The sequence below is a fragment of the Harpegnathos saltator genome, unplaced genomic scaffold, assembly GCF_003227715.2.
Source record: "Harpegnathos saltator strain DR-91 unplaced genomic scaffold, Hsal_v8.6 scaffold51, whole genome shotgun sequence".
Taxonomy (NCBI): domain Eukaryota; kingdom Metazoa; phylum Arthropoda; class Insecta; order Hymenoptera; family Formicidae; genus Harpegnathos; species Harpegnathos saltator.
Window position 1 is genome coordinate 381,242 of NW_020230327.1, and position 15,537 is coordinate 396,778.

Here is a 15,537-nt window from a genome sequence, read left to right on the forward strand (position 1 = left end):
ATGGTGGGGATAGGGTTGATACAGGACTATATTGAGGCAAAAGCGCGTTCCTGTATCTTGAGCCGTTTAGGAGATATCGAAGGTTACATTTTTTAATTTTAAGTTAATTTTAATTGAAATTTGAATTTAAATGTTCATATCTCCGCTTCTACTGGGAATTGAGAGTCGAAATTTATGGTGGGGATAGGGTTGATACAGGACTATATTGAGGCAAAAGCGCGTTCCTGTATCTTGAGCCGTTTAGGAGATACCGAAGGTTACATTTATAAATTTTAAGTTAATTTTAATTGAAATTTGAATTTAAATGTTCATATCTCCGCTTCTACTGGGAATTGAGAGTCGAAATTTATGGTGGGGATAGGGTTGATACAGGACTATATTGAGGCAAAAGCGCGTTCCTGTATCTTGAGCCGTTTAGGAGATATCGAAGGTTACATTTTTTAATTTTAAGTTAATTTTAATTGAAATTTGAATTTAAATGTTCATATCTCCGCTTCTACTGTGAATTGAGAGTCGAAATTTATGGTGAGAATAGGGTTGATACAGGACTATATTGAGGCAAAAGCGCGTTCCTGTATCTTGAGCCGTTTAGGAGATACCGAAGGTTACATTTATAAATTTTAAGTTAATTTTAATTGAAATTTGAATTTAAATGTTCATATCTCCGCTTCTACTGGGAATTGAGAGTCGAAATTTATGGTGGGGATAGGGTTGATACAGGACTATATTGAGGCAAAAGCGCGTTCCTGTATCTTGAGCCGTTTAGGAGATATCGAAGGTTACATTTTTAAATTTTACGTTAATTTTAATTGAAATTTGAATTTAAATGTTCATATCTCCGCTTCTACTGGGAATTGAGAGTCGAAATTTATGGTGGGGATAGGGTTGATACAGGACTATATTGAGGCAAAAGCGCGTTCCTGTATCTTGAGCCGTTTAGGAGATATGGAAGGTTACATTTTTAAATTTTACGTTAATTTTAATTGAAATTTGAATTTAAATGTTCATATCTCCGCTTCTACTGGGAATTGAGAGTCGAAATTTATGGTGAGAATAGGGTTGATACAGGACTATATTGAGGCAAAAGCGCGTTCCTGTATCTTGAGCCGTTTAGGAGATACCGAAGGTTACATTTTTTAATTTTAAGTTAATTTTAATTGAAATTTGAATTTAAATGTTCATATCTCCGCTTCTACTGGGAATTGAGAGTCGAGATTTATGGTGAGAATAGGGTTGATACAGGACTATATTGAGGCAAAAGCGCGTTCCTGTATCTTGAGCCGTTTAGGAGATACCGAAGGTTACATTTTTAAATTTTAAGTTAATTTTAATTGAAATTTGAATTTAAATGTTCATATCTCCGCTTCTACTGGGAATTGAGAGTCGAAATTTATGGTGAGAATAGGGTTGATACAGGACTATATTGAGGCAAAAGCGCGTTCCTGTATCTTGAGCTGTTTAGGAGATACCGAAGGTTACATTTCTAAATTTTAAGTTAATTTTAATTGAAATTTGAATTTAAATGTTCATATCTCCGCTTCTACTGGGAATTGAGAGTCGAAATTTATGGTGAGAATAGGGTTGATAGAGGACTATATTGAGGCAAAAGCGCGTTCCTGTATCCTGAGCCATTTAGGAGATACCGAAGGTTACATTTTTAAATTTTAATTTAATTTTAATTGAAATTTGAATTTAAATATAATTAAATAGGCCTCTAAATGTAATAAGTCCACGCATTCTTTCTTAATTTGCAACTTTTCAATATTTGTATTTTTTTGTTATTTTAATTGTTTTTGTATTTTTCATTATTTTATAATCTTTTTGTCATTTTTATTTATTTATTTTTTTATTTTTGCTAGTTTTATTGTTTGTATTTTTTATTATTTTTTGTTGTGTTATTATTATTATTTTGTTATATAATTATTATTAATATATTATATATTTTTATAAATCAAAATTATCTCCTGAGTTACTATCAATATCGAATTCTATGAGAATATCGCTATCTCTGGAGGATATTAACAAATCAGTGACTTCAGGAAAGAAAGTTTTTTTCCTCTGAACATACAAAATACAAAAACGCTTGGACACTACTAACAAACGTATTAAATTTTTATAACACTATATAATTTTTACTTTTAAATGTTTATGTACATATATATCTTACAAAAAAAATAATTTGATAAGTTTTACTTATAAAAACTTATGTTATATACATAATATTTAAAAAGATATTGTTTTTAAACATTGGACACTATTAACAAACGTGTTAAATTTTTATAACACGATATAATTTTTACTTTTAAAAGTTTATGTATATATATTATAAAAACTTATGTTATGTACATAATATATATCTTAAAAAAAATAATTTTAATTTGAGATTTCTAAAAATATTATGTTAAATATACAGTAATCATATATATATGTTAGGTTTCTCAGTTGGCGCTACTGTTCTAATATATCACTTCTTTTGTACAGTAGAAAAGTGTTGCAGAGTTTTATTATAATTATAAGTTTTACTTGTAAAAACGTATGTATACATATATACGATAAAAAAATAATTGGAGTTTGATACTTCTAAAAATAACACAATACGTGTTGCGCTTGTACTTGGCGCCTTTTTTTTACCTTTTTGTTTAAAAAGGTAAGTTTTATATAAGTTTTACTTGTAAAATCTTATGTATTATCTTTAAGTTTTACTTGTAAAAACTTGTTATGTACATATATATACCTTTAAAAAAAATTTGAATTTCAAATATTTAAAAATATTATAATATACGTTATATTATATTGTCTTATACTATGTTACATTATTATTTTATATATACGTCACGTACGTACATTATTAATATATAAATGTTATTAATTTATACTTGTTAATTATCCAGCTAAATCGCGTAATACCTGTACCACTTATAAATTGTATGAAGCGGTCTTTATAATTGAAGGGCGATCACCCTGGACGACGAGTCAATAAACACCGGTATTGATTTTTCGATGGCATAGCTCATCACATCGTCTGCTCAGCATCAGCTGATCGGCAATCAAATGACGTGCATCATAACATACCAGCGCATACTAACATTCTCACCTTTTTATGCCTCTCTCTTTCACCTCTCTCGCCGGTTCTCTTTCTCGCCTGTTCCTACCCTCTCTCTCTCTCTCTCTTTCTTGCTCTCGCTCTCTCTCCCGTTCTCTCTCCCGTTCTCTTTCTCGTTCTCTCTCTCTCGTTCTCTTTCTCGTTCTTTCTCCCGTTCTCTTTCTCGTTCTCTCTCCCGTTCTCTCCCCCGTTCTCTCCCTCGTTTTCTCCCGCGTTCTCCCTCTCTCTCTCTCTCTTTCTCTCTGTCACACATTTCCACCTCCTGTATTCTAGCAATATTCTTCTCTCTCTTACTCTCTATCGCTTGCTCACTCGCACTCGCTGCTCTTTGCTTCTTCAGCGCGCTCGTAACGCCTCTGTGCTGCGATTCTGTAACTCGTTATTGGAGTTAACGACAGTTTCGTTATTATTGCGCAGCTTTTCTACGGTATACAAAAGCTGCGTAACGATAACGAAAGTGTCGTTAACTCCAATAACGAGTTACAGTATCGCGGTACTGTGTCGGAAAAACGAGATGCACAAATCCCCTCTCCTCAGCGGTCTAGTGTTTTTTTTTATTCTTACTTTCTTACTGAATCGTAATTTTCCGTAATTTGGACTTTGTCTTAAAATATATATACTTGGAGACAACGTACACAAAAAACACTAGGACACTTTTCTTCCTATTTTTTAAGGCTGAATCGATTGGGACTAAAAAAACGTCGATCGGTTCAGCCATTGCTGAAATATGAATATCTCATCTCGTTTCAACTAGCAATTTCGCGTATTTTTTAATGAAAAGATGAAAGTTAATCTAGCAGCACAAACATTAAGTAATTCTGTGGCTGATGCATTGACGTTTTTAGAATATGAATTAAAAGAACCAAGATTTATAGGAGCTTCAACTACTGCAACATTTTGTAAAACTTTCAATGACATATTTGATATCTTAAATTCACGTAACATATACAATAAAACTGAAAATAAACATGCAATAACAAGAAATACATTATGTACTATTAAAGATAAAGCTAAAACTTTTATGCATTACATTGCTTCCTTAACGATAAATTATATTCCCGTATTACAAAGCATCCTCAAAACAGGTTTCATTGGATTTATAATTAATTTGCAGAACATTATTGCATTAGCAGAAGAATTATTTATCAACTATTACAAGAATAATTTATTGTGATTGGTCTATTTTTATTCTTATTGCCTGTTGCCTGGCATTGTGCAAGGGGCTTTATAGGCACGGTATGCCCATAGACATAGTAAGAATAGACTGCGCGTGTACTCTTGTGAAGACTGAAGATCAGGTAGAAAGAGACAGAAAGCAAGTGCCGAGTATCTTTCTTTCTCTGCTCACGCATGCGCAGTGATGCGTAGTAATATATAACGTGCTATATACATGATGTTAGGTTAAAAAAAGTTGTGTAATGTTAAATAAAACCGTTTAAAATTTAGAGATAAATGTGTTTCAACTATTATAAACTACGTGTAAACATTTATATTGAAACGATTAAATATTTTATACATGAATATGTGTGGAAAAGTTGTAATAAAAATATCAATATTACAAAGTAATATAATCTTTATTAAAAAAATATATATATATTTTTATATAAGTTGTTGTTTATTTATTGATTTTTGAACAAGGTTATTTTATTATTTTTCATCCGAACTCGTTGTATCGAATCTGCGAATGATGTACTTTCATGTTTTAAAATTAAATTAAAAAATGTTTTCAAAATTAATTTAATTATTTGGTTTCGGTGATCAAAAAGTGGACTTTGATCGAATATATGATTATTATAGTCAAATATATGCACAGGAATGGAGCGTACAGCCTCACATGATGAGATGTGCAAGAATATTTTTATTTGTAAATAGTCCATGTTGATTACATCGTACTATTTTATATGCTATCTTACATATCGTAATCACATCATTTGATGCTTTACATAAGTTGCCTAGATCCTTTATCTGTATAAGTTTACTGGTACGATCTATATTCAACTGTTTATATGTATTATTTGAAAGTAATTGTTTGCATTCTGAACAATTAATTCTTTTCATAATAGTTTTAGCAACATATCCTGATATGTAAGCAATGATTTCTTCAGCATATTCATTAACTTTTTTATCACGTAATACATAATTATGCTCAATAAAGATGAGATCTGAAGGTTCATCTTCTAAAGATCTTTCTTCTAAAATAGTATCTTTATTTTGTTCTACATGTTCGTTAATTGTCTGTATATCATTCGTAGATTCATGTGAAAGTGTTAGCAATACAGTATCATCTTGTGGAATGCAATTAGCATTCAATGAGACTGATACATTCGCTAAATGCAATATCTTTCTATATGACACCTTAAATTGCTTTACGCTAAGATTATTATTCCAACCATGCATTCTTCTAATCAATGAAAAAAAAGTTTCGATATGGTCCTGTGATAATTTATATCTAAGAAGAAAGATTATTGCATTTACATTAAATAATTCTTCTGCTAATGCAATAATGTTCTGCAAATTAATTATAAATCCAATGAAACCTGTTTTGAGGATGCTTTATAATACGGGAATATCATTTATCGTTAAGGAAGCAATGTAATGCATAAAAGTTTTAGCTTTATCTTTAATAGTACATAATGTATTTCTTGTTATTGCATGTTTATTTTCAGTTTTATTGTATATGTTACGTGAATTTAAGATATCAAATATGTCATTGAAAGTTTTACAAAATGTTGCAGTAGTTGAAGCTCCTATAAATCTTGGTTCTTTTAATTCATATTCTAAAAACGTCAATGCATCAGCTACAGAATTACTTAATGTTTGTGCTGCTAGATTAACTTTCATCTTTTCATTAAAAAACTGTATATGTCTTTTTCGCATTTTATTGGCAACATGTAATTTTTCCACAGTTTGCACATTTACTAATTCTTTCAGAAAGTTCCAACTTATTACATTTTTGTCTTTATCTTTAATAACCCCTTTACTAATTGCATTCCTCACAAGCTTCAACATGTGACATGCATCATAAAAAATATAAATATTTTTAGATTTGTTAATAGGATGCTTAAAATATGGAACAATATGTTCAAAATTGACATGTTTTAACTGTGCGCCTAGTATCTCGCACATTGCAATATTAGAAGTTGCTCCATCAAATGTAATACTAACAACGTAAATTGCTTTTTCATGGAGAATACTTAAAATGTTATTTAACAAATTTGCTTTTTCCTTACCATTTAATGCCTCGATAACATAAAATGCAATTGGGATTTTAAAATGATCATTTATGCACACTAACATAAAAAGAAGGATATGGGTAGCAAGTGGCAGACTGTCAGACTTACTATCTTTAATACCCGTTTCAATAAAATCGTGTAATTCTTTGCCGTCCCAATCAACTTTTTTCTTAATATTCATTTCATCAAAAGTTATATTGAAAACTAAGTTTTTTCCTTTCTCTCTAGCATTTTGCACCTTATCGAGTTTAGTTTTAAACGATTGTTCAGATATACCGAAATTGCTACGAATTGTCTGCGTCCTCATGCGCAGTGTACTGGGGTGAGGTAAACTTTTTAAAAACATTTTTCTTACATACAAATATGCTGCAGGCGAATGAAAATGTAACGTGCATGCAAAACTTTTTAAACTTTCGGGGAACGACTTTTTTCGCTTCTTATTTAACATTGTAAGTAGCAACTGTTGCATAACAGGTGACAATATATCCTAAATAAAGAAAAAGGAAGTACAAAATATAGATATAAAAACAGAAGAAATCAAGGAGACAAATGGTTGTACGCATAGACATATACATAATAACTTATTTAGAACGAAGATATAACATCATTAGTGCATTTGTAGATTTGTAGATTGAGAGGGTATATGTATATACACAACATTTGTTATATCATATTTTTAACATGATGTAGAAATCAAGTATTGTTCTATCATTTGCTTCATTATCATGGACCTTTCTATAAGAGTCAATATTATGATGAAGTTACATTGTGATTGGAGAGTTATCATGAACTTTCTTATAAGAGAATAAATATTGTGGACAATGTGAATTTCAAATCTTTCTGCGAATGGAAAATAACTAAACTCAACTTACTTTGATTGCATCTATACCATTATTTGTTATAAAGTTTTTACTTTTCAGGTCCTGAAGCAAATCTTTATAAGTTAAAACTTTCTTCTGCATACGGTTTTTCTTTTGCCACATATTTTTTGTTTCATTTCGAATATATGACACATATCTTACAAACTGCTCTCATTTTGCATCAGACACAAAATCTGTTTTACGGAAGCATTTTGTAGCATGTTTAGAAGTGTTTACAAATATTTTTTTAATTTTTGAGTTTCTAAAATTCTCTTGCGACAATTTCCTGAAAATAAAATTTTGATAATTTATAATTTGTTGGAATAATACCCGATAGGAAAAATTATTTAAATCTTTAGATATCTCACCTTTTTCTACTGTGATTATTACTATGGTTGCTATAGATGTTTATGTTATTAACATCTTCTGCTACATGTGTATGTATATCTGCATCTGTGTCCGTAATGGAATTCTTACTCGTATTTTCACTATAAAACAAAAAATATTCACATACATTAATGTTTTATCTTATATATTACGATAACTTTATTTTCCCTTTTGGTGTATATCTTAGTGTATCTTTAGTGTTTCTTACCTATTTCTTTTATTGTCTATGTCATTATTTTCTGCTGTATTTGTATTTATATCTGTGCTTAAATTGGTATCTGTATCCTTCTCCACATGTTTACTACAAAACAAAATATTTCAATGTAATGGATTTATTGCATCTTCCTGTAAGATTATTACATATATGTTCTTATTTATAATTTAACATTCTCACCAATTTTCTTCCACGAAAATTAATGGAACTGCAGTCTTTCTCAATATTTTATTTTGTTTATATTCATTCATTTCATGATAGTCATTTTTTGTAAAGTGGTCACATATTTTTACTCCTTTGTAAGATACATCACGGCCAATAACGTGAAACCATTTTTTTCGCATTTCTTCATTTTTTGGGATTCTGTAAATTTTTTACATATATATTTTCACTTATATATATGTGTATATATATTATTAATTACGATATGTTTACATTCATATTGAATACAAATATATTTTTTAAATTACTTATGAAATGATCGTGGATAAAGAGGGTTTTCTTCCACACCACAAATACAGCACGTAATAACTATTTTTTAAATTATTTTATTCCTTGTTTTCTCCGTGAATATGTATATGCTATGGTGCGTCGACGGATTCGATTAACTGTAGTCAACAAAAACTTTTAGCAACACACCAGCATTGACACAACACTGACAGAATAATCAGTTTTTCTTAAATGAAAATGCGAAACGAATGTCCGAAGCATTAGAAGGAAAGTAGAGAAATAAAGCTGCAGAGAAACGCGGACAGAGCAGTTAGAGAAGATCTTCCAATGTGATTCTAACCTTCACGCTACCCTTAATCCTGCTATGACCGACATGCGCGTGTGATCGCAAGGAAATTAAGCGCGTAACAATACGTTGATACTAACTTTAAATAAATAAAGCAGAGCATCTCCTGAATCGTACAGCAAATAAACTGGGAACCGACTACGCACCTTTTTTCAACCGCATACAGCTGTTTCACTACTCTTTTTTGCTCCCCACTCTTTCCCCACTCCTTTCCTTGTGTGAGAGAGAAAGATACTCGGCACCTATTGTCCGTCTCTTTCTACTTGATTTTCAAGTTTTGACCCTCACACGCAGTCTATTCTTATTATGTCTATGAGTATGCCTCTTTATTACAATTTGCATTATTGCAAGGTTGCTACAATGTTGTTGCAATGATCTGTGACATATGAATACTTCTTATTCTCTTTACAATATAAGAGTTAAAATAATCTGGACAGTGCATTTGTGAAATTAAAATAAGATTACACACAATTGTTTGTTACATATAACTCAGAATATTTAATTATAAAGTGCAAATTTTCAATTAAAATTAACCACTTGTCATATAGGTCTATGTTATGTGAAGATCATCTTTTGATTATTTATTCTTTTATTTTATATAATGCAAGCATGAATATTTTGAAAAGTTTTATTTACCCTTGTGGGCTACAGAGAATTATTCTCTATAATAGGTATACTGTTTAATTGTTATTATGATATTTAACTGTATCAATTATATAACAATGTTCCGTTCCGACTTTTTTATAAATTTGTTTACTGGTTACAAAATGCTGATTTTATCTATAATTTTATCAGATTACTAGTGGTCTTATCAATAATTTTATCAGATTTCGATTTTCAATATTTACACAAATCACCGAGAAGTGTTTGTCGGATTAAATATGAAGTATATTGGTTGTCTGATTTAACAGATTGAAAAAAATCAATTATACATTAGTCAGATCAACATCAACCATAAATATTAAAGATGTCAAGCATCACAGCAAACTAAAAGATGACTGGTGGGGTGAAAACAGTAAAATAAAAATCCTTCATGCATTTAACCCACTTAGAGTACAATTTATAAGAGATGGTCTGGCTAATATTGGTTTCAAAGAACAGACTCCAAACATGTCATTGCAAGGAGTTAAGATTGTAGATGTTGGCTGTGGAGGAGGTATCCTATCTGAGGCTTTAGCTAGAATAGGAGCACAAGTAACTGGAATAGATGCATCAGAAGAATTAATAAATATTGCTAAGCTGCATGCAGAGTTAGATTCTAATATATCGAAGAATGTAAACTATGTTCACTCAACCATAGAGGAATTCTCTGGTGAGAATGAAAAACTGTACGATGTTGTTGTATCCTCTGAAGTTATAGAACATGTATATAACCAAAAATTATTTCTAAGGGTATGATATCACATTAGAAATTACCTAAAATATTAAATATCGAATTAATCACTTTACAAATATTTACTACAGGAATGTGTAAGACTTCTGAAGCCTGGTGGATCAATTTTTATAACAACACCGAACAAAACTCTAATCTCTTGGTTTTTTGGTATTATAGTTGCTGAATATGTTATAAATATAATACCTCGCGGCACCCATGATTGGAATAACTTTATTCTTCCCTGTGAAATTCAATGTATATTGGAAAAAAGTAAATTTTTACCTAGATTATATATAGTGTTACTTAAAGATACTTTTTGCACGAAGAAATATATGAAATTATAATATGTAAAAATCATTCATGCAAGTACTTTTGCATCAGACAACTTGAGGATTTTCTTTTAATATTTTTATTTTACAGATGGTTGTAAGACTAAATTAATTTATGGAATAGTATATAATCCAATAATTAAGGAATGGTCTTTGTCATCCAGCACAGCATTTTGCTATGGCCTCCATGCAGTCAAGAAGAAAGAAATCGATGTATAATTTTTCTCTGTATAAAATATTTTATGAACATAATAAGATGTACATGTATGTACTATGATACTATGGTCAAAGATCATTGTATACTAAAATACTTCAAAGATATAATATAGCTGAGGTATTTTATTCAGAATAAGTATAAATATATTGGAATTGGTATTATTATTAAATAAAATTGGTACATAGTATGAAAAGAATACATTATTTATTTCAACAAATTTAATTCCATTTCAACATCTTTAGTTACATCTGTATTATGCACAAAAAAGATGCATTGATTAAACATTAAGTATCGAAATTATACATGTTTGTTTTACTTTTCTAAAATATTATAAAAGTATATTTCACGACACACTTCTTAAATCGTCGATAAGTAACAATTACAAAGCAATAAACATAGATTTGATCATTATGCTAAATGAATTTTACTTGATCTTAATTTCGATTGTTACACTTTTTTTCGTTCTTTTAATGATAAACTTGGAACAGGAACAGAATCAATTATTTTATTTTGCCACAGCGAATCCCACTCGGTCATTCTCCATGTCGAATTCAGTATAGAAACGGCCAATAAACACATCACCCAAAATCCATAGTGGTCCGTTTGGCGGAGGAATATCCATACCCATGAAGCCGCTCATGCATATCGTTTTACCAAACTGCTTAACCTACGAAGAATTCAAACATGATGCATAAAATTTCTATTTTGGTAATTTTACAGTAAAGTATGAATCAAGATTTATGTTACTTACTCGAAGAATATAGTCTTTACCACTAAGACTGAACATCTTACCACCTATGATGACATCTATTCCGGGTAACTTCTCAATCAAATCGCAATCAACCTTCGAGTAAGAGCACATAAAATTATAGTTTTGGTAATAATCTCTGCATAATTTGAAATATTAAAATTTAGATGTTTGTGTTGCTTGTAGAAAATGTGTGATAAAATCTTTATATCAGTGAAAAGTACAAAATTAATCGTTTATTTACTATTGCCTCTCCAGCTATGATAGTAGTGGCTCCTATTAAACTGTTAATAACTGCGACTTCCTCGACTGGTCCAGCTATCAATGAGGTGCCAGTGTCAGCGATAGCCTGACAACCAGACGCGCACAGAGTGTGACCATGTACTTGAATACTGCAAAACGATAATGTAAATTATGTGCGTGAAAGTGCAAGCGATGTATAATTCAGAAAATATAAGAACTGGAGAAAGTTAATAATAATTCCATATAGTGTTACTAGGCTTTTATCTTTTATTCTATTGTTATTTATGTAGATTTCTATCATAAAATTCCGTTCTTTTTTTCCAGAGAATATAGTTATATACCTGTCCATTGCGAATTGCCAATATCCTTTGCGACTAACGGGAACATATGTGAATTCACCTTCATAATGATCCGAATCAGAACCACCCAACAACATTTCACCGCCCACTTTAGCATCAGGGTCGCTATGTGATTAGATTATATTCTTTTTTTATTATAATATGGAAAGGCAATATTTGATTTAGCGAATTAAACAGATGTTTTTAAACATCAAATCTTTTAACAGTAAAATAGAAGATATGTACCGATTAAGATAAAAGCTGAAAACAGCTTTCGGTACCAAATCTTGTTTCACCATATTGTAGAAGACGGGAGTCACTCCATCAACAGCAATTGTGGAGTAACCCATTCCTAATATACCGTCGAATTTTGCGGCGACGAAGACCAAACCTGGTTCTTTGACAGCTTCCGCGAATGTTTGACCTTGAACATTTAATCCACCAATCTGCAAAAATATTGACATTAGTGATAAAATATTGTACATTTTCTATCGAGAATAGTGAAAACGTTAATATGTAAAGAACACTCAGTAAAGATTTACTATTAGATCATACTTATATCTTATCAAATTTCTTTTCGTGGAATGACTCACATTCACTACATCAGATGATAAGAAACCAGACAGACTGCCAGAACCATAACGAATAGCGAATTCAGTGCCATTCTTCTGGTATGTGCTGGATTTTCTGCTGTCATATTTGTGATGCAACACTGTAAATCACAATGGAATTTAAATAATAATATAAGTTTTTTCTCAACAATAATAAATAATTTTAATAATCTGGATAAACAATCTATTGTTTCTTTAGTTACCAGATATAATTAGATGAATACATTGTTATGATTCATAATTTTATCTTAGTGTATCAAAGGTCACTTACATCTTAAGAGGGAGTGATAAATTGCATAAATAAGTCTACAGTAAATGAAGTATGTTTCTATAATATTTGTTATAAAAAATTTTGTCTTTTTAAATCATATTCATTCAGTTTTAAAGTTATTTTAAAGATTTATCTGAGATATGGATATATATAGAATAGAATACCATAGTGTTAAGATTAATGTGATTTACACTTTTAACTGATATATAATTATTCCCCTAATTACCCCAATTATCCAAATGATTATATAACTTTATATAACAAATGCTTCAAATATAAATGTAAATATATAAATAATGAAGCAGTAAAATACAATAGCATACTTACAGCAAGCAATGTTAGTAATGCTGCACTTTTTGGATGGTACCCAAAGATTTGAAGAACCTGTATCAAAAATCACTCTGAATTCCTGTGGTGGAGTCCCAATGGTAATTACGCCATAGTATTGAGCATCCAAGTAATTGGACAAGGGTTCTGGTGTAGGAGTAGTAACTCCGTATAAACGAACTTGATGCAAATCTGTACCAACTTCCTGCAGAATTCTTCGAATAGATTCTGTCTTGTGCAATTGGATCCTTAAAAGCATTGCAATACATATATGTACATATAAATATAAATATCTTTATCTATTGGTATAAGCGATCAGTCATATAAAGAACACTGCGACTCATCTTTTAAAAGAAAAGAGCATATATTTAAAGCTTTGCTCTAGATATTGTCTTAAGTGTTTATGATACAAGTGTTAAATATATTCCTATATTCAAGGTCATATCAAATTAGTTTTAATTAATTATAATTATAATTAATTATAAAGCTAAATTAATCATTTTTTCTTTCTAAATTGTACATACACAAAATATTATTTCATTATCATTTTTGTCTAAAGTCTACAGTTTTGGGTAGAATACCATTTGACTAGAATAGATGATATATATCTACTCTAGCACACATTTAACAGTAGAAGACAATATACAATTGTTCATTGAGGGGGGACAAATAATATTTGGAATAAGGTAGGCAAGCTTCCAAGAGCAGAGTGATACTGATGAAGTCTGCTAAACCAAGGATACATCATAACATGCTACTTTTAGCTCATTTATTTACACGTGAGATAAAGTGAAAGATATAATTTGAGTATCTCATAAATATATTTATCAGTAATCTTTTTACACTTTCAATATATGATATTTCCTTGAAAAAGTTTTACAGATAAATATGAAAGAGCAAATTTTCACAAAATTTTTGATTTGACACCTAAGTTATCACTCTATTTGAAGCTTAAAGTAAATATATCTTATCGTAAAGAAATATACTACTTGTGTCCTAATATTAAACATATCTTTTTTCGTAATGATGAACGAAAATACACTTTTCCAGAGACTTAAAATCATTTTCCATGCATCAATTATATTTTATATGGTTACAAAGGTCCACGATGACGGTAACAAAATCAATTTTCGCAGATTGAGGATAACGGATTTTGAAAATTAAAATTTGACTAATCGTGACGGAGCTAGCCACGAACGTAGTTAGAGAGTGGCTTGTCATATTTCAGACATTTGATTCATAATCTTCAATATTCAGCGATATTCAAATTGACACGGGGGCTTTTATCGAGTGATCCGTAATTGATACATGTCATGCGATGTCATGTATGGCTGCGTTCCGAAATTTACTGCCAGTACTGAAAATACATAGTTTGTGTCATGTATACTATAGAATTTCAGTGCTGGCAGTGAATATCGGAACGTAGCCTAAATGTTGTAATCGTTTCGATTTACTTACCTATGTAATTTCGCGTCGCTTAGCACAAAGAGTGCGACGATCGTCACGAGAATGCGGAACATATCTCACGAATTTTTCAATGACCAAACTTAGAAAGAAACAGTCACGACGCAAATTTAGACGTCGGATTTCTGTCCGTACTTGCAACCAGAGACGACGAAGAAACGAGAAGCCGAGTGATCACTAGCGCTCTCAACTGCAGCTCACTATAGCAATTTATCGATTCAGAGGGACGTTTATATATACCATTGAGTGCACTGCGCGCGGTAGAAGGGAGCACGATATGAGGCGCGAAGTGTTCGAATTCCATCGGCTGACCAATCGCGCGGCCGTATTTTCAAGAGGCACCGAAAACGACAGCGCTGATTGGCGAACGGGATTGAAGTGCATGTCATCATATCGTCCGATCGGTCGGCGGAAGACGCAGATAAAGAGCACTTTCTTTATTAATCAAGCTCAAAAATATCTTTCTGCGTATATTTTCTTTGACTCGCGCGCTTCCGACGTACAGAAATAGATGAATGATTAATGAATGAGGAGTGAGCCTGCCTCGTACATCGGCAAATGCATTGTTCTCACTGACTAGGCGAATGCATGAGAGACTGCACTTTGCAAATGAAATCGTTAAACTTGAGCGAAGTAACATCGCAGTTGAAGACAAGCCATATCAGCGCTGCGCGAAACAAAGTATTATCATCGGTCAAAGCTGAAATATTGTATTATATAAAATTGCATACGGAAATTCATACTTGCGTACGAAAGTTGCGCTTACGGTCAATAATAAAAATTAAGCTCGCCGCGTATCGTTTTATCGCGAATAAAATTTAAGAAGGCTCTTGATTCGTTCGTGCAGCTCGTTGATTATATTTACATAATAATCATTCGATTACATTTATTTGTATACATATATACATACATACATACATACATATATATATATATATATATAATTGTTCATATACTCAGAATACCATGAAAGTATACACGCGTTAATACTTTTGGTTCTTTTGGTAGAATGAAGAGAGGG

The 15,537-nt window shown here is 31.0% G+C and overlaps 3 protein-coding genes across 8 annotated transcripts; 1 reads left to right on the forward strand and 2 right to left on the reverse strand.

The window, feature by feature from the left end:
- Positions 1 to 5,966: 5,966 nt before the first annotated feature.
- Positions 5,967 to 8,806, reverse strand: LOC112589442 (putative uncharacterized protein DDB_G0274535). Of its 6 annotated transcripts, none has more exons than XM_025302677.1 (6): positions 8,740 to 8,806; positions 8,268 to 8,405; positions 7,978 to 8,160; positions 7,792 to 7,884; positions 7,565 to 7,684; positions 5,967 to 7,482 (listed from the first exon to the last, which is right to left on the reverse strand). In XM_025302677.1, exons 3-6 carry the CDS (start codon positions 8,139 to 8,141, stop codon positions 7,368 to 7,370), a joined length of 492 nt encoding a protein of 163 aa, XP_025158462.1. In that variant the 5' UTR covers positions 8,142 to 8,160; positions 8,268 to 8,405; positions 8,740 to 8,806; the 3' UTR covers positions 5,967 to 7,367. The 6 variants fall into 6 exon arrangements, with proteins under 6 accessions (XP_025158462.1, XP_025158461.1, XP_025158459.1 ...); XM_025302676.1 differs by having other exon boundaries at positions 8,674 to 8,778; XM_025302674.1 differs by having other exon boundaries at positions 8,588 to 8,778.
- A 292-nt stretch (positions 8,807 to 9,098) lies between these two features.
- On the forward strand, positions 9,099 to 10,666 carry LOC105184787 (ubiquinone biosynthesis O-methyltransferase, mitochondrial). Its single transcript, XM_019842162.2, has 4 exons — positions 9,099 to 9,264; positions 9,505 to 9,985; positions 10,058 to 10,238; positions 10,389 to 10,666. The coding sequence occupies exons 1-4, from the start codon at positions 9,146 to 9,148 to the stop codon at positions 10,514 to 10,516; spliced, it is 909 nt and encodes a 302-aa protein (XP_019697721.1). The 5' UTR covers positions 9,099 to 9,145; the 3' UTR covers positions 10,517 to 10,666.
- Positions 10,667 to 10,718: 52 nt separating this feature from the next.
- On the reverse strand, positions 10,719 to 14,719 carry cathD (cathepsin D). The gene is made up of 8 exons (XM_011143806.3): positions 14,511 to 14,719; positions 13,053 to 13,300; positions 12,437 to 12,555; positions 12,090 to 12,289; positions 11,847 to 11,969; positions 11,507 to 11,654; positions 11,266 to 11,358; positions 10,719 to 11,181 (listed from the first exon to the last, which is right to left on the reverse strand). The coding sequence occupies exons 1-8, from the start codon at positions 14,570 to 14,572 to the stop codon at positions 11,020 to 11,022; spliced, it is 1,155 nt and encodes a 384-aa protein (XP_011142108.1). The 5' UTR covers positions 14,573 to 14,719; the 3' UTR covers positions 10,719 to 11,019.
- Positions 14,720 to 15,537: the final 818 nt, after the last annotated feature.